General features: G+C 44.2%; 1 protein-coding gene across 1 annotated transcript in view; it reads right to left on the bottom strand.

Annotated features, from left to right (window-relative positions):
• Nucleotides 1-2,050: 2,050 nt before the first annotated feature.
• The window catches only part of LOC138802931 (phosphatidylinositol 3,4,5-trisphosphate 5-phosphatase 2A-like), a 37,622-nt gene continuing 19,914 nt past the window's right edge, over nucleotides 2,051-19,758 (bottom strand). Inside the window, exons 9-22 of the mRNA XM_069986697.1 lie at nucleotides 19,217-19,413; nucleotides 15,844-15,961; nucleotides 15,658-15,754; nucleotides 15,434-15,572; nucleotides 14,297-14,396; nucleotides 11,474-11,559; nucleotides 8,436-8,517; nucleotides 7,965-8,048; nucleotides 7,773-7,871; nucleotides 7,568-7,656; nucleotides 7,410-7,497; nucleotides 7,139-7,315; nucleotides 6,437-6,515; nucleotides 2,051-2,483 (exon numbers count right to left, since the gene is read on the bottom strand). Of these exons, the coding sequence (XP_069842798.1) occupies nucleotides 2,270-2,483; nucleotides 6,437-6,515; nucleotides 7,139-7,315; nucleotides 7,410-7,497; nucleotides 7,568-7,656; nucleotides 7,773-7,871; nucleotides 7,965-8,048; nucleotides 8,436-8,517; nucleotides 11,474-11,559; nucleotides 14,297-14,396; nucleotides 15,434-15,572; nucleotides 15,658-15,754; nucleotides 15,844-15,961; nucleotides 19,217-19,413 (1,649 nt within the window). The 3' untranslated portion in view covers nucleotides 2,051-2,269. The remainder of the gene's footprint in view (nucleotides 2,484-6,436; nucleotides 6,516-7,138; nucleotides 7,316-7,409; nucleotides 7,498-7,567; nucleotides 7,657-7,772; nucleotides 7,872-7,964; nucleotides 8,049-8,435; nucleotides 8,518-11,473; nucleotides 11,560-14,296; nucleotides 14,397-15,433; nucleotides 15,573-15,657; nucleotides 15,755-15,843; nucleotides 15,962-19,216; nucleotides 19,414-19,758) is intronic.

The following is a 19,758-nucleotide window of genomic DNA, read 5'->3' on the forward strand; positions in this document are numbered from 1 at the left end:
GGCTCAATACAAAAGGCCATTTGTCCCGTGCCTGATGACACCCATGTTTGGGGGAAACTAGTCGTGGGGACAGTGTGTATGTGTGTGATTTTAAATAGCAGAATTGCTCCCATATGGAGCACTTAATTCTATCTGAGACTAGCCTTATTGTGGGATAAGAATACAAAAAGATGGTTTGAGCAAGCTGTGTTTTTAGTTTCTTTGTAGTACTTTAGATTACTTTTACTGATTTTATTAGTGTAGTTATTAAAAGTTACGTTCGCTCACTCCATAGTGTGCTGTGGGGAGTCCTGATGCGGGCACGTACTGATGCGCCCGCATCAGAACTCTGTAGCTGCAAAGATCATCCGCCCAGTACTGCAGTACCAGCAGGGATGATCTTTTCAGAGACTGTCCGTTCCGTGACACAGCTGGTCTCTTACGCAGTCTGAACATAGCCGGTGGCTGGGTTCACACGGTATATTTCAGCCAGTATTAGGTCAGTATTTTGCAACCTCAACCAGGAGTGGATTAAAAACACAAAAAGGATCTGTTCACATAATGTTGTAATTGAGTGGATGGCCGCCATTTAATGGCAAATATTTGCTGTTATTTTAAAACAATGGCTGTTGTATTGAAATAATGGCAGTTATTTACTGTTATATGGCGACCATCCACTCAATTTGACCATTGTGTGAACAGATCCTTTCTGTGTTTTCAATCCACTACTGGTTGAGGTTGCAAAATACTGACCAAATACTGACTGAAATATACTGTGTGTGAACCCAGCCTGAGGCTTGGCGTAGCTGAGAATGCAGTAAGGCTACTGGCCTCCAAGGAGCTGAATACCTGACTGAGATAAAGTTAGACTGTGCAGTATATTGAGCCACATAATAATTAAAATAATATTTCATTTATGCTTTGTCCCCAAATAGGGATATGTTACATACATAGGTGAGATATCAGGACTTCTATTTATTGTACTCTTATATTAATAGTTATGCAATATAAAAAGTAATAGTACATTTTTATTAAAGGTGTAGTGTGGCGGTAAAGAATTATTCACAGAATAACACACATTACAAAGTTATACAACTTTGTAATGTATGTTATGTCTGTGAATGGCCCCCTTCCCCGTGTCCCACCACCCCCACCCGTGTACCCGGAAGTGTGGTGAGCTATACATACCTGTCACGTGCCGACTCGTCTCCGATCTTTAGTCATTGAAGTCATCTTCGGACGGCCAAGCCGAATCCCTCCGAGCGTCCTGAGTGCCGGCCCCCCTCTGCCGCGTCATCGGCTGCTCAGCCGCGATTGGCTGAGCACAGTTTGGTCGGAGGAATTCGGCCCGGCCGTCCGAAGATGACTTCATTGACTGAAGATCGGAGACGAGTCGGCATGTGACAGGTATGTATAGCGTACCACACTTCTGGGTACACGGGTGGGGGTGGTGGGACACGGGGAAGGGGGCCATTCACAGACCATTCACAGTTGTATAACTTTGTAATGTGTGTTATTCTGTGAATAATTCTTTACCGCCGCACTACCCCTTTAAATACTAATATTTCCAGGTAACATCATTATTGTCTCATTTCCGCTTTGCCTTCCTTCTCCTTAGTTTTGTTGCTCCTGTACTTTTTACACTTTGTTTTTTTTTTGTATGTGATATTTGCTACTTAATAAAGAATTGTTTTGATGTGCTACCTTTTTGTGCATATGCTTTTTCTATTTGGAATATTATTTTCCTTCTGCACTGGGCAAACATCTCAGAATGGATAACCAGACACTTCCTGACTGGTATACACGTACAGCTTAGCATATGCTACTCTCATATACTGTCCGTGTGAAATGTACTGAGACTTCACATATCTGTGTTGCATTAATGGAAAACAGTGGTCCAGGGAGCATCAGAAACAATGTACACTGTAGGAGATTTATGAGTACAAAGAAAACTCTTAAGCCCCTATTACAGCAGATGGCTGCTATCATTGTCGTTTGTCTTTCAACATGTTGAAAGACAAACGACGGCAACGATCAGCCGACATCGTTCATGTTGGCTGATCGTTGCCTTCTACTACGTCCGACAATCATTCCGTATAATAGTTAAGTTTACCTTTCATTTATCAATGGTCTCTTGGAGCATGAAAGCAGGAACCTGATTGTACTCTGCACTTTTCATTTCCTGTGTATACTTTGTATAGATTAATGGTGGACCCATGTACCCTAGCCGAACAATGGTCACTTGGGTATGGCCTGCTGTGGCTTAAATCCCTATAACCTTTCAGTGCTATTACCTGAAGGTGGGTCTCTTAGCTTGGGCTGAGGCAATTGCCAGTTCTAGGTCATCCCTAAATAAGTTTTGTGCATGTTCTGGTGTTTTTTCTCCTCTCACCAATGCAGAACGAGGCCTTGGAGATGATGGTGTGGAGGAGCAGCCTAAGCTCTCAAACAGAAAGTATTCAGCATTACTGTAACTTTCACAGCAGATACTTGCAGGACGCTGTCTGAAAAGAAAAAATCATGTTACTACTAATTGGATGTTGTTTAAATGAAATATAATAGTTAAGGCAGCAGGCAAAACAAATAAGGGAGACGCACATGTCCTGGATGACTACACTGTGATATTTACATACACATTTTCATATACTCTGCAGACAAAACAAGACTTGATGAAGAGCCAACTGTATGTCTGCCAGCTGAGCTGCCTGCTGACAATCATCTCCACGCTGTGTTTGTGTTATGACCACACATCCCATCTGCCTGTCCATTTGCTTAGTCCCTAGTCTAAATTATAAAGGAGCAAGCATGCAGAGGATGAGGGCCCCAACAATCATGTGACATTTGCAGGCTGCTCTCCTCAAATCCCACTTTTTAAAAAGTCACACTAGAAAATTACATTGTGAAATATGAGTCTGTATGGATACTATTGTGGCTGCAAGTAGAACTCATCAGTGTGAACTAAGGTGTAGATTCTCACTAAAAACAATGAGATTCAAGGAAGAAAATCATGTGTTCTCACTTCTCATTGTGGTATAAATGATGATTCAAATGAGGCCCAAATATACTCACTCACTTCTCATTGTGGTATAAATGATGATTCAAATGAGGCCCAAAAATACCGTGTGTGAACCCAGTACATGAGGATATAGGAATTGTGCAATGCTTCTCAAGGGCCAGTTCACACTGAGGAAACACGGCGCAATTCCGCGCCAGAGCTCTCAGCCTGCTTTGAGTGAATGGGAGAGCGCGCGCCTGTCCGTTGCCGCCGCTCTCCTCTCAAAGAACTAACATGTTCATTCTTTGAGCGGAGAGGAGAGGGAGCGGACGAGCGCGCGCTCTCCCATTCACTCAAAGCAGCACACTGAGCGCGGCGGGAGCTCTCCGCCTCGGAATTGCACCGTGTTTCGTCAGTGTGAACTGGCCCTAAGGCTGGGTTCACACTGAGCATTTTAGTCAATATTTGCTTGCTTTGTGGGTGGATGTGACTATAGTTCCTGGTGATGCTGGTCACTTGGAGTAAATGTAAAATGAAAAAAAACACACTATGCTTACCATTCCCAGAGCCCACTCTGCATCATGGAGCTCCCGGACCATCAGATAGCTGCTTTTAATCCAAGATCTGTCCTGGGGTCCGTTCGGCAGGTGATGCAGTTATTGTCCTTAAAAACAACTTTTAAACTTTCAGCCCTGTGTCAAATTGGCGTGGCCTAGAGTGTTTGTGCATTAGGCTTGCACCGCCTCTCCGTTCCTCCTCCCCGCCCTCTTCACCATTTGGAATGCTTTAGGCAGACTTTCTACTATTCATCACCTGCGTGAACACTGTACATGAGTTGGATCATTAAGGCACCTGTGCAGTGTTCAGACAAGTGAGGAATAGGAGAAGTTCTGCCTGGAGCATTCCTAATGGTGAAGAGGGCGGGGAGGCGGTGCAAGGTTAGGGCATAGACACTCTAGGCCACAGCAATTTGACACAGGACTGCAGGTAAAAAGTTGTTTTTTAGGACAATAACTGCATCACCTGCCGAACGGACCCCAGGAGAGATCTTGGATTAAAAGCAGCTATCCGAAGGTACAAGCGGTTTGGGGGGGGGGCGGACTGTGGGTATGGGTACAGAGTCACTTTAATTTTAGCACTTTTCATTTCATACTCCTGTCACTTAAATGCCCCTTGATAAAGTGGTCATCTGTAAAATGTGCATCGGAGTACACCAGGTAAACAGCAGTATGGGTAAGACTTTATATTTCAGCTATGATTCATGATGCATTGTTTTGAAATTTTGGGCTTACGGCAATAATGAGTATTATGTTTACAGGTCTCGGTGGTGTCTGTCTGCACGCTGATGTAGTTGCAACACACTTGTAGTATAGATTTACTGAGACTCTTTATATTGTTTGATTAGCCCCTGCTCATGTACTACTTTTTGATCATGAATATACTATTCTTATAATTAGTCTGATATTCCCATTCTGTTTGCTCCCTGGTTTCTTGCACTGTTATCATCCCTCCAGTGGCGTAACTACCAGGGTCGCAGCGGTCGCTGCTTCGACCCGACCCGCCACAAGGGGGGACCCGAGGGGGCCCCTGAGGCCCCCCCTCATCAATCACTCTTGTGACCGCAAGCATTGTTTTGCTTGCGGTCACAAGAGGCCGACTTCGTCTGCCCCCGGATCATGCGCTGCTGCCGGGGGTGTCGCGTCCTATCCCCGGCAGCGCGCGCATCATAGAGTTCCCTGTGCGCCTGTTACCTCCGGCACAGGGAGTGCACATTAGAGACTCTATGATGCGCGCGCTGCCGGGGATAGGACGCCACACCCCCGGCAGTACGTTGTTAGGTGAGTTGTGTGTGTGTTTTTTGGTTTTTTTTTAATTTGTTTTCATGAAGGAAAGAGGGGGCTATCTATAGGAGGGAGGGGCCATTTATAAGGGGGGGGGGAGAGGTGGCCATCTATAAAGGGAGGCAAGAGAGGGGACCATCTATAAGGGGGGGTGAGAGGAGACCATCTATAAGGGGGGGAGAGGGGACCATATATAGGGGGGGAGAGGGGGACATCTATAAAGAGGGGGAGAGAGGGGGCCATCTCTGTAAGGAGGGGGAAGAGGGGGCCATTTATAAAGGGGGGGAGAGAGGGGGCCATTTATAAAGGGGGGTGTGAGAGGGGACCATCTGTAGGATTGAGGGGGAGAGGGGGCCATTTATAAAAGGGGGGAGAGGGGGCCATCTATAAAGTGGGACAAGAGAGGGGACCATCTACAAGGGGGGGTGAGAGGGGACCATCTATAGGAGGCAGGGGGCAGAGGGGGTCGGTGGTGTTAGTCAGTATGTGGTGTTATTAGTAGCAGCGGTGGTGTTAGTCAGTATGTGGTGTTATTAGTAGCAGCGGTGGTGTTAGTCAGTATGTGGTGTTATTAGTAGCAGCGGTGGTATTAGTATGTGGTGGTATTAGTCAGTAGCAGCGGTGGTGTTAATCAGAATGTGGTGGTGTTAGTAGCAGCGGTGGTGTTAGTATGTGGCGGTGTTAGTCAGTATGTGGTGGTGTTATTCAGTAGCAGCGGAGGTGTTAGTCAGTATGTGGTGGTATTAGTCAGTAGCAGCGGTGGTGTGTCAGTAGCAGAAGTGGTGTTAGTCAGTATGTGGTGAAATTATTTGTTACTTGCTATCTGGTACTGTGTTATATTGGTCTTAGTATACAGGATTTGGTCAGTAACAATATGGTGGTGATGGTTGTGGTGCGGCGGTAATATTTCCTTCATATATACTGGTAATATTGGTCTCAGTATACAGGATTTGGTCAGCAACAGTATGGCAGTAATATGTATGGTGATAATATTTTCTCTTCCTATATGCTGGTGTTATTGGTAATATCTTGGTGTGTGTATGTGTGTGTGTATATATATATATATATATATATATATATATATATATATATATATATATATATATACACATACACCAATAGCATCACTTGGTCGTGAAAGTAGGGGGGGGGGCCCAAGTTGACCTCTCGCACCAGGGCCCAGGAGTCATTAGCTCTGTTCCTGAATCCCTCCCTCAGTTTTTATGCAAATTTTTGTCAAATTATGGATTTATGAATAAAGATTAACATTTTGGTAAAGAAAAGTACGCTCATTTGTGTTTTTGGTGGTTCCTGTCACTTAAGGAAGATTTTTCAGTCACAATGTCAACATTATTTCCTCAGTGTCAATTAACTACACCGTGTGATCTGCCATTAAAAATCCACCAAGAAGATTACATTCTAGCTGCATAGGGCACTGTTAAATATTCTTATTGTGGTCACCTTCAGATTTAAATACTTGTCACAGACACACTGTCCTGCAATCAACTACAATGAGGATCTCTATCCAGTCATACAAAAAGTAAATGGGAAAATTGTATATTTATTTGTGCATTATTTGTGCATAGCTTGTCATCAGAAATTAGACACGTATGTTACATACCTATTAGAACGTGTTGATGATTTGGAACGACCATAGAGAGTGTCAGCAGCACATGGGACATTGGCAGCATTTCCTCTGACTATAGAGTCATCAAAACAGTATAAATGAATATAAAAATCTGTCTGTGACAACAGAAGAAGTCTTATAGATTTAAGGAAGACATTTTAAGCTTGACCCAAGCATAGGCAATGCATTATCTAATGGCGAAGAATAACGCTGTATTATACTAGTAATAAATCTATAATAGAACCCAATATATAACTGCCTCTAGCACCATTGTCAGGATTTTATATACCACCTGCTGTAAGAGTTTATACAGTGGATTGAACAAGAGGGTAGCCAGATTAGTGCTTCTCAGTTCTTCATCATTGCAACAGAAGCTGAGCTGCAGTAACCCAGCATGGCCACTAAACAATGTACAGAGCTGTTCGCTTTCTGCCCTGTTTCACTGTGCATGGCAGTGCCACAGCTCTAGCAGCTGATTGGAGGGGGTGTCAGGTGCCAGCACTACACTGATTTGATATTACACTACACTGATTTGATTGTATCCATCCCCTCCTTGGTTGAACTTGATGGACATGTGTCTTTTTTCAACCGTATTAACTATGTAACTATGTAACTATGTAATGGCCTATCCAAAAAAGCCCTTTTAAAATAATTTGGATACTGATTTAAAAATGTTGATTTCAAAAGTTATTTTACCTTTCTCAGTTTCTTTGCCTGCCTTATTAGGGCTTCTCTCTGGATAAAACCCTGTAAGGGGACTCATTCTCAGCCGGCCCCTCAAAGATCCTGATTCCTCCCCACGCTGGGACAGAAATACTTGAATATGATGCTCAGCATTAATGCATTCTGCCCGTAAGGACACACAACATTCACCTAGAAGAAACATAAAAGCAGAAAAAAATAAGCATAAAATGTTCAGGTATACTTGATGACCAACCAATACATATTACTTAATAGCTCCACTTGCCATAGGAATCACCACCATCTGTTGGGCTGATACTCAAGAGTAAGTGTCCTGCACACGAAGACTGGGTGAGATCTTCAATCAGGGTAAGCTAGGCGGATAAACACAATGTAAAACATTGGTAACACAGAATTATTGTTCTCTGGTACTTTCTTTCTCACCTCTGGTAAATCTCGCTCCGACCAACCAAGTTTTACAAATGCTGCCCCTTCTGAACTGTGCACACTGTTCACACTGCTTTGTGGGGTCCCTTAGGGAAAAACCACAAAAGACATCAAAAAGTGATAACATAGAATCATTAGTAATAATCCATGTCAGGAATAATCAACCAGCATGAAGGAATTCATATTAGGTGGACTGGTATACCTTTAAGGCACAAGGATCGGAACTCAATACACGCTTGGGACCGGCTTTGCGTTTTAATAATGGCTTCAATGCTCAGGAACTTAAGGCTGTAACTGCAATCTGTGAAGGTTAGAAGTGTAAAGAAGGGCAGTTAACTATTATTATTCCCAGGCACCTTGTCATTCATACACAACAATATACTTTGTATTTTACCTCTCTGAGACAAAGCATTGAGCCCAACCTCAAATGTGGAAAACACAGGTGAATGGTCACTGGTTACAATATCATTTGTACATCCTATGAGACCAAAAACGTAAAGAAGCTTTGAGACAAAAACCCTCTAATTTATAGAAATATATAGTTACTTGAAATACAAGACAATATAATAGAAAATGTATAGAGTAGCTTGTAGTGAGTATATACATAGGAAGAATTTATCAATGTTACATGATGATGCCTTCTGTCACTCCTCCTCTAAATAAATAGGCAGTGAAGCGTGCCGTGCCCCGTCCTTCTGAAATATACACTAGCTTAGAGTGTAGATTTCAACTACAGCTTACGCTATTTCTGTAGCATAAATTGTAAGTTGTAAAAGCCAAGCCTCTTTGTATGTCCGTTTTATGCCAAACTCCACCAGGTGTAAAGCTTAAAAAGTCCCCCCAAATGTTTATCTATCTATCTTACCATATGAGGAACATTTAACCTCAGTGCCTGGATACGATGTCCATAGGATACGATCACTCCAGGACGGTGCAAATATTCGAGTCTGAATGAAAAATACATTGAAGTGACAGTGACAGCCATTAGAAGCTCATTTACTATTGACACAGTAATGCGTGTCAGATTTATCTGACAGATTTTTGAAGCCAAAGCCAGGAACAGGCCATGAACAGGGAACGGGTCATAAAGGAAAGACTGAGATTTCTCCCCTTTTCAAATCCATTCCTGGTTTTGGCTTCCAAAATCTGTCAGATAAATCTGCCTGTGTAAACGCAACATGAGGCTGGGTTCACACTACGTTTATTTCACACAGTATTGTGGTCCTCATATTGCAACCAAAACACGGAGTGGATTAAAAACACAGAAAGGATCTGTCCACACAATGGTGAAATTGAGTGGATGGCCCCCATATAACAGTAAATAACGGCCATTATTTCAATATAACAGCCGTTGTTTTAAAATAACAGCAAATATTTGCCATTAAATGGAGGCCATCCACTCAATTACAACATTATGTGAACAGATCCTTTCTTTCTGTGTTTTTAATGCACTCCTGGTTTTGGTTGCAATATGAGGACCACAATACTGACCGAAATATACGTAGTGTGAACCCAGCCTAAGGCTGGTAAATTAAAGTGAATTTATCACCAACCTTAGACCTATGTGGCCAATTGTTGGCACCACACCACATTTAATGGTGTGCTTCTCTTTAAAATTTGCCGCACTCTTCCAGAGATATGGCTGCTTTCTTTCCCACTGATGACGTGGCCTAATGTAATGAATATTCATTAGACACATTATTGGTGGGAAGGGCTGTGCCCACCTCCAGTGCTTCAGACTTGCTTATCCGCGTATCTAGAAAAGCGGGCATACAGTTGGAAAAAACAGTATTTTGTCAGTCACCAATAGTGCAAGTTCTCCCACTTAAAAAGATGAGAGGCGTCTGTAATTTACATCATAGGTAGACCTCAACTATGATAGACAAAATGAGAAAACAAATCCCGAAAATCACATTGTCTGATTTTGTAAGAATTTATTGGCAAATTATGGTGGAAAATAAGTATTTGGTCACCTACAAACAATCAAGATTTCTGGCTCTCACAGACCTGTAACTTCTTCTTTAAGAGTCTCCTCTTTTCTCCACTCATTACCTGTAGTAATGGCACCTGTTTAAACTTGTTATCAGTATAAAAAGACACCTGTGCACACCCTCAAACAGTCAGACTCCAAACTCCACTATGGTGAAGACCAAAGAGCTGTCAAAGGACACCAAAAACAAAATTGTAGCCCTGCACCAGGCTGGGAAGACTGAATCTGCAATAGGCAACCAGCTTGGAGTGAAGAAACCAACTGTGGGAGCAATAATTAGAAAATGGAAGACATACAAGACCACTGATAATCTCCCTCGATCTGGGGCTCAAAATGATCACAAAAACAGTGAGAAAAAATCCCAAGACCACGCGGTGGGACCTAGTGAATGAACTGCAGAGAGCTGGGACCAATGTAACAAAGCCTACCATCATCAACACACTACGCCGCCAGGGACTCAGATCCTGCAGTGCCTGACATGTCCCACTGCTTAAGCCAGTACATGTCCGGGCCCGTCTGAAGTTTGCTAGAAAGCATTTGGATGATCCAGAAGAGTATTGGGAGAATGTCCTACGGCCTGATGAAACCAAAGTGGAACTGTTTGGTAGAAACACAACTTGCTGTGCTTGGAGGAAAAAGAATGCTGAGTTGCATCCATCAAACACCATACCTACTGTAAAGCATGGGGGTGGAAACATCATGCTCTGGGGCTGTTTCTCTGCAAAGGGGCCAGGACGACTGATCCGGGTACATGAAAGAATAAATGGGGCCATGTATCGTGAGATTTTGAGTGCAAACCTACTTCCATCAGCAAGGGCACTGAAGATGAAACGTGGCTGGGTCTTTCAACATGACAATGATCCAAAGCACACCGCCAGGGCAACGAAGGAGTGGCTTCGTAAGAAGCATTTCAAGGTCCTGGAGTGGCCTAGCCAGTCTCTAGATCTCAACCCTATAGAAAACCTTTGGAGGGAGTTGAAAGTCCGTGTTGCCAAGCGACAGCCCCAAAATATCACTGCTCTAGAGGAGATCTGCATGGAGGAATGGGCCAACATACCAACAGTGTGTGCCAACCTTGTGAAAACTTACAGAAAACGTTTGACCTCTGTCATTGCCAACAAAAGATATAGAACAGTATTGTGATGAAATTTTGTTACTGACCAAATACTTATTTTCCACAATATTTTGCAAATAAATTCTTACAAAATCAGACAATGTGATTTTCTGGATATGTTTTCTCATTTTGTCTCCCATAGTTGAGGTCTACATATGGTGTCAATTACAGGCCTCTCTCATCTTTTTAAGTGGTGGAACTTGCACTATTGGTGACTGACTAAATACTTTTTTTCCCCACTGTATCTCTGGAACAGGCTGAGGATTTTAAAAAAGGAAACCATTAGATTCAGTGCAGCCCACCGATCAGCTAATACCAAAAACTACATAGGTTCAAGGTTGGTACAGCTTTGGCTTTAGGATATACGGCCTACATCGACTACAGATGATTCCAGGTGATCTCCTATGCACCATAAGGGAGGTGTATGGCCAACCTGGCATCACATCATCGGGACCATATGGGTCCTATCAATCAGATAACCCTAACCAGACATTTTAGCATATCCAATGTTTATGATAAGAAAACCTCTTTACTGTCAATTCATCCGTGAGCATCTTAACACGAACCAATTGTTATATTATTTATTTACGTGATTGCAAGAAGATTCACCCTTTTAAGAGCAAAGTATTGCAGCATTTGTGATATGTGCCTGATGTGTTTTATGTATCTTCGTTCTTGTTTTTTACTATCATAAATGCAGTTAAAATTCACTGTTCACTTTTTTTGTCCTTTGTTATTCATATATACATAACAGATAGAGACATGATGAAAAACTGAAAATTCAGCAAATTAGTCTTACCCCAGTCGTCTTTGCTTTCTGCAAATCATACGCACGAGAACCTCTCTCATAGCGACATGTGGGTGGGAAAGTGATTGGATGCTCCTCTGTAAAAAGAATAAGTTCTATGAAACATGGAAGAAATACATTGGAGGAAATCAGAACAGATCTAAGGGTAGATGTTTGTATGAAATATACTGTATGTGACCAGGGTATTTATGGATTTTAATGACCAAGCTCCTTAGCTGATCGTATGGGCAGGGACTTCTCTCTTTTTGCTTATTTTTTTGTTTCTTTACTTTTCATTTTACCTGTTAGGTACTTTTCCTATTTTTAATGCACTTTGCAATATGGATATGATCAAGTTCAAGATGAATAAAGATTATTGTTTAATAGCCATTACTGTTTTTTTATGACAGATAGAGCTTTACTTTTGCACCATTTATATAACAATAATCTTTGCTTTTAGATAATTTTTTTTTTACAATTTAAAGCAGCAGTTTCCTACTTCTTCCACTTTCAGGCTATGTTCACACTATGTAAAAGTACGGCCGTTGTTGCCATCGGCAACAACAGCCTTACTTTCTACGGGTGAACAATACCTATTGTTCTATGGGATCCCGGCCGGAGCGTATACACATCCAGGGGCGGATTAACTTTACCATAGGCCCCGGGCTGTTCACCAAGCCTGGCCCCCCCCCCCACCCCACTGTAACTATGGCAGCACTAGCCTGGCGTTCATAGTACAGGACAGATAATGTCATGATGTCCTGATTTGTGCAAAATTGCCATTTTTTGCAAATCATGGCGGAAGTGTAGCCAGGAGATAGTACACCACTGAAAGTATACTGTAAGTCTTTTTAGGTGGTCATGGGCCCCCCAGGAGCTCAGGGCTACGGGCTGCCGCCCGAAACGCCCCTATTATAATCCACTACTGTACACATCGTATATGCTCCGGCCGGAATCCTGCACGGGGCCGCAAATAACTGACATGTCAGTTTTCTGCGCCCGCAATTCAATGAATTGGGGCCGTAGGAAACCCTGTCAGTTCACACAGTGAAGAGAGCTATGTGTGCTATGGGAGGTTCTGATGTGGGCACACGCTGATGCACCCGCATCAGAACCCTACGGCTGAAAGATCATCCGGCCGGGATAATCCGTGCAGAGACCGGCCGTTCCGTGACCCGGCTGGGGTCACGGAATGGCCGGTCTCTCACGACGTGTGAACATAGCCTTAAATACAACAGAGCCTCAAGAATTACTAAAATGGAGAAAGTGCAACAACGATAGATCCAAATAGTCAGGTATTTACTCCTATGTTGTCTGGAAGCAATAAGATTTTAACCCTAGTATCAAGTTCAAGTAATGCTATAACTTTTCAATGCTCATAGTGTACAGTAATATCTGCTCACATCTAGGGCACCACATGCAGAGGTATGAGAAACAAATTTAATTTTCAAGACATGGGTCTGGGTACCTTCCTATAAAGCAACTGTAGTTTATTTATTATGGCCTAGATTTATGAAAGGGTGAAAAATATAGACTGGTGCAAACTACACACAGCAACCAATCACAGCTCAGCTTTCAGCTATGGTAAAATAAAATCTGAGCTGTGATTGGTTACTGTGGGCAGTTTACACCAGTCTATATTGTACACCCTTTGCCGAATCACCCCCCATGTGTTTGTGTTTCTTATATGACAAAATACAAATTACAGAGGCCCCTATAATTCTTAAATAAAAAATGGAGCACCCATGACCCTTACAAGAGCTGGACGCCCCACCAAGTTAAATAATGAAGGGAGAAGGGCCTTGTAAGAGATGTGACCAAGAACCCAATGGTCAATATGGTTGAGCTCCAAAGATCCTGTGTGTAGATGGAAGAAACTTCTAGAAGGTAAACCATCACTTCAGCACCCCACCAACCCGGGCTTTTTTGCACAGTGGCTAGAAAGAAGCCTCTCCCCAGTAAAAGACATATGGGAGCCTATCAGGAATTTGCAAAAAAAAAAAAAGCAGCTAAAGGACTGTGAGAAACAAAATTCTGTGGTCTTGCGAAACCAAAATTTATCTTTTTTTGCCTCAATTCTAACTGTCATGTCTGACATCATGAGGAAACCAGTCACAGTGCATCACCTTTCCAAATCCAATGGGGGGGAATTTTTAAGACGTTGGGACAGGAAGACGGGTCAGGGTTAAGGTAAAGCTGAATAGAGCAAAATACAGGAATATCCTTAATGAAAACCTGATCTAGAGTGCTCTGGACTTCAGACTGGGCTAAAGGTTCACATTCCAACAAGACAATGACACATAGCCAAACAATTAAGAAGTGGCTTACAAATCTGTGAATGGCCTTGAGTGGCCCAGACAGAGCCCTGACTTCAACCCATTGAACATCTTTAGAGAGACCTGAATATGGTGTCTACCAATGATTACCATCCAACCTGACAGAATTTAAAAAAGGATCGGCAAAGAAGAATGGCAGAAAATCCCAAAATCCAGGTGTGCAAACCTTGTGGCATCATAGCCAAGAAGACTAGAGGCTGAAATCACTGCCAAAGGGGCTTAAACTAAAAACTGATTAAAGGGTCTGAATACTTATGTCAATGTAATATTTTAGTTTTGCCCTTTCAAAAAAAAAATTAAAAAAAATTCTAATATTCTGTTTTCACTTTGTCATTATGGAGTTTTCAGTTATATATTATTTAGCACAAGGCTACAACAAATGTAAAATATGAAAAAAAAGTGTAAGGGCCTGAAGACTTTTTAAATGCATTGTAGAGGCTTCTGCTTCCTATGTGTAAATTACATATTCATGTTAGTAGAAGAATGCTAAACTTCTCACTGAATCCTAGAAGGATTTTCTTCTTCTCACGTTCCTGGTTTAGTTGATCGACTGGAAGCAAACGTTGGTGCTGACCACTGTAGATACACTGTAGAACATCCTAAATATAATGAACAAAATACAACTCAGGCAAAATTCTATAGGAAAAATGTACACAGAATAAATGGCCTTTCATATACTGCAATTTTTCTCACAATGATGTGGCTATGTACTGGAAAAAGAAAGCTATAATGTGTACAGGTGTGAATAGACTTGTATACTGCTGTGGAAATGTTGGTGCTATATATGTCAGGATTGTGCTGTAACCTGGTGTGAACTGAACCTGTTTTTGCTTCTGTGTGCCTCACCCGCTTGCTTCTCAGCTATCTGGCAATGCGGGAGTTAATCTGATTTTCTAGGAGACTTGATCTTTCCAGCTGAGTAGGTCTTAGGACTGACAGGAATCTCTGCCTATCTGGAACCTGGATATCTGAGCGCCGATCCAATGGGGATTCGGACTGGGCTCTGGTTCAGTATAAAAAGGAAGCTAAGACAGAGTTCCAGTGCTGGTTTTTAGCTTAATACCCTGATCCCAGCTTCCCGTGTCTACTCCTGCGATCCCCACTCCTAATCCCTCTGTTTTGCTCGACTTGATACCTGACCTCCTGCCTGACTTTTTGACTACCCGTTTGCTTGCTGATTTTGTACTGCATTGCCTGTTTGGATTTTTTGACCCGGCTTGTTTGACTATTCTTTTGTGTTGTTTGTCCATCTTGTTCCGTGTGCACGTATTTAGCGCAGGGAACGTCAACGTGGTTGTCCACGGCCACCTAGGGCCGACTGAGGCAAGCAGGTAGGGACAGTGGGTGGGTTCAGACCTAGGGCCCACTGTCTTGTCGTGTCTGTACCTCCCTGTCCTGACAATATTAATGTAATATTATTTTTGTTATTATTGTGTGTGTGTGTATCTTTGTTACATAAACCAAAATGTATACATCAGAGAACAAGACTAAGGAGCTTGGGATGATGGGCTCTAGGTGTACACACAATATCAGGGCAATATATAGTACAAGGAACACACTGCCCACATTGTAGGCAATCCCTGAAGATTTGAACATCTGTGAAAGGGATGCAGAAAATGCAGAAAGGTGGCTTTACCTGAAAAGGCATATCTAGTTTATAGTTCAAGTCACCAGCCCAGAACAGGTATGTGAGCCTCAAAGGCAACTGGAAGCTTCTTAAAGTTTCATCTCCCAGTTTTAGACCACCTAGGATTTCTGCAAAACTCTGGTTCCTCCTGCAAGAATGTATCTGATAAGGACACAAGTAACAATAACTACATATCATAGACTCAGGCTGACAGACAAGGAACTGCTACTCACTTTTGGACTTTATCAACTCCAGACACAAGGTGACAAGTAACAAAACCCAATGATACCCGATTGAAGTTAAAAGAGACACCAACAGCACCTCTAATACCTGAAATAATTATTGTACAATAATATATCAAGTGATAACTTAACATTATATATGTAATAACGTGTATTATCCAATGATGGAAATCATACCCAAGGTATTGCTGATTCCCGTTCTGACAGTCGATGTCTGCACATGAGAGATGAGATATTCGTATTCTTCTTTTACCAGTAATACAAGTTTTATCCCCCCGATGGAGTGTACACAGACCTTGGTAGAAAAAGAAGGTAGTTGAACCACTGGAATATGTTTTTAGTTACACAACCTAAACATATAGATTTGGGTAATCTCAGTATAGGCTCTGAAAGGCTACACAGAATCTACTCAATAAATCACAAACCTATATAAAAAAAATGACAAGCATGAAAATAGCAGACGCAAACCACTATTGTGTTCAGTATCAGGCTCAGATTGAATTTCACTGGCCCTGGAGAAAGGGTCTACAGCAGGTATGGGGAACCTTCGGTCGTTCAGCTGTTGCAAATCTACAATTCCCATCATGTCTGGACAGCCGAAGCTAAAGCTTTGGCTGCCCAGGCATGATGGGAATTGTAGTTTTGCAACAGCTGGAGGGCTGAAGTTTCCCCATGCCTGGTCTACAGTCGTGAGACCAAGGAGGAAAGTGTAAGGCACAGATAGATCAGGCACAGGGCAACTCCGTGTAGAAATCAAAAGTAGCTCTTTATTAACGTCTCAAAAAATTACGCATTTCGGGGTATATTCTATAATTCACAGTCACAGAGACAGTATTGGAAGACTTGAGTTTTTACTAACAACATGTGTAAATGTCAAGCCAGAGAATCCGACCTCATCCACTGATGTAGTTTAACAGTTGAATTTCTTAGCATATGGGGATCGGCACATGGTAGAGCACATTATCAGAAAGGGCAGTGTGTGTTGATGGCACTTTTATAATGTTTTTCCTATAGATCCCCTTTAACAGGAAGTAACTAAAGACCTTATGGTTACCATGCACCTTATACTTTAGTCAGCTGATGGGTTAGGCCATCAATATACAGTTTATGCCTGTGCAAATAGGGGTCGGTGTAATGGAAAATCCATGACCCCTTTGTTCTGGAAGAGATAAGCCATGGTCAAAGCAGTCTGGCTGTGGCCTAACCAGGGGCGCCGCAATCATGAGGCGACCTGAATCGTCTGCCTCAGGCGGCGCCACTAGCTGTCACCATGGGGGCGGCATTCAGTGGCAGATTATAATATGAGCGGTTCGGCGGCCGCCCACATTATAATCCGCCACTGACTGTACCATGTACTGGAGCCCCCCCGCCCCCGGGCAGTATCTGTAATGAGATGCTGTGAGCGGGGGGGACTGTATTCATAAGCGCCGCGCTGTACTAAATCAGCCGCGCCGTGCTGATACTACAGTGCGGCGCTTATGAATACAGTCCCCCCCCGCTCCCAGCATCTCATTACAGATACTGCCCGGGGGCGGGGGGGCTCCAGTACATGCATTCCACGTCCGTGATCCGTCAGGATCACGGAACGTGGGAATGCAGCCTTTAGTCCCCCGGGTGATGCGCGGCTGCCGGAGGTGTCCCATCCTGTCCCCGGCAGCGCGCGCATCAGAGAGCTCCCCGTGCGCCGGAAGTCACAGCCGCAGGCGCATGGGGAGATCTGTGATGCGTGCGCTGCCGGGGACAGGACGGGACACCTCCGGCAGCCGCACATCAGCCGGGACCAGACCAGAGAGGCTCGACGGGGGAACGGAGGGCAGGTGAGTTGTGTGCTGTTTTTTGTTTTATCTGCTGTGCAGGGGGGGGGGGGAGAGGGGGGACCATCTATAAGGGAGGGGGGAAAGAGGGGGACGATCTATAAGGGAGGGGGGAAAGAGGGGGACGATCTATAAGGGAGGGGGGAAAGAGGGGGACGATCTATAAGGGGAAACCATCTATAAGGGAGGGGGAGAGGGAAGAGGGGGACTATCTATAGGGGGGAGAAGGGGACCATCTATAAGGGAGGGGGGAAAGAGGGGGACCATCTATAAGGGGGGGGGGACGATCTATAAGGGAGGGGGAGAGGGAAGAGGGGGACTATCTATAGGGGGGGGAAGGGGACCATCTATAAGGGAGGGGGGAAAGAGGGGGACCATCTATAAGGGAGGGGGACGATCTATAAGGGGGGGGGGACCATCTATAAGGGAGAGGGAAGAGGGGGACCATCTATAAGGGAGGGGGGAAAGAGGGGGACCATCTATAAGGGGGGGGCAATCTATAAGGGAGGGGGGAAAGAGGGGGACCATCTATAAGGGGGGGCCATCTATAAGGGGGGGGGCCATCTATAAGGGAGGGGGAGAGGGAAGAGGGGGACTATCTATAGGGGGGGGAAGGGGACCATCTATAAGGGAGGGGGGAAAGAGGGGGACCATCTATAAGGGAGGGGGACGATCTATAAGGGGGGGGACCATCTATAAGGGAGGGGGAGAGGGAAGAGGGGGACCATCTATAGGGGGGGGGGGAAGGGGACCATCTATAAGGGAGGGGGGAAAGAGGGGGACCATCTATAAGGGAGGGGGGAAAGAGGGGGACCATCTATAAGGGGGGGGCATCTATAAGGGAGGGGGGAAAGAGGACCATCTATAAGGGGGGGACCATCTATAAGGGAGGGGGACCGTCTATAAGGGGGGGAAGAGGGGGACCATGTATAGGGGGGGAGGGTGACCATCTATAAGGGAGGGGGAGAGGGAAGAGGGGGACCATCTATAAGGGAGGGGGGAGAGGGGGACCATGTATAAGGGGGGGGAGGGGGACCATCTATAAGGGGGGGAAGAGGGGGACCATCTATAAGGGGGGAAGAGGGGGACCATCTCCTAAAAGATCAGCACCCTCCTCTCCTGACATCCTCTGTGCTGCTGGGACTTCTCCTATAGGATTAGCACCCTCCTCTCCTGACATCCTCTGTGCTGCTGGGACCTCTCCTATAGGATTAGCACCCTCCTCTCCTGACATCCTCTGTGCTGCTGGGACCTCTCCTATAAAGTCAGCCCCCTCCTCTCCTGACATCCTCTGTGCAGCAAGGGACCAAACATTATGTTTATTGGGGACAGCAGTGGGGGGGGGCAGTAGTGGATTATAATGTGGGCGGATTGACGGGGGGGGGGGGGGGCGTCATTCTATAGTTCGGCTCGGGCAGCAGAGAGGCTAGAATCACCCCTGGGCCTAACCTCCCCTCCCCATAGAGAACACAGGTTCTCTCTGCCATGCTGAACATTCCTGTGCATGTGAAGGGCAGGAAAGAAATAAGAGAAAGAGATAACTGGTAGCCAGCCGATTGTTTGGCCATCGGTTATTGAAGGTGTAGGAGGCCCTTTAGTCATTCAGGTCCCACATGTCAGTGGCCACAGATTGCAGCTAATTTTTATTGAATTTTTAAATGATGTATATATACCTAAGACATGTCAGCTTGTAAGACCAAATGACTGATGAAAAAGGGTCTTTAAAATAAACTGACCAGTTTATATTGTTTCATTGTCTGAGATACCAATGCTGTTCTAAGCAACTCTGCCCATTCCCGGTCTCCTTGTGGATTTTCCTGGGTTCCAATCATATAAAGGTCATGTGACGTACAAACGGAAGGGTTATCCAGATTTCCTTCAACCTTTCTTGCAGACAGCCATGAAGAAAGAGAACGAGGGGGAGATGAGCCACCTGAGAGGACAAGATAACAACTGGTTAAAAATTTAATCAACTGGTGCCAGAAAATACCATCGATTTGTAACTTACGTCTATTAAAAAATTTCCAGTCTTCTAGGACTTATCAGCTGCTGTATGTCTTGCATGAAGTAGTGTATCATTTATAGTCTGACACAGTGCTTTCAGCTGCCACATCTGTCCATGACAGGAACTGTCCAGAGCAGGAGCAAATCCCCATAGAAAAATCTCCTGCTCTAGACAGTTCCTGACATGGACAAAGGTGGCAACAGAGAGCACTGTGTCAGACTGGAAAGAATTGTCGGACATACAGCAGCTGCTAAGTACTGGAAGACTGGAGAT

Source organism: Dendropsophus ebraccatus, chromosome 10 (assembly GCF_027789765.1).
Source record: "Dendropsophus ebraccatus isolate aDenEbr1 chromosome 10, aDenEbr1.pat, whole genome shotgun sequence".
In the NCBI taxonomy this organism is placed as follows: domain Eukaryota; kingdom Metazoa; phylum Chordata; class Amphibia; order Anura; family Hylidae; genus Dendropsophus; species Dendropsophus ebraccatus.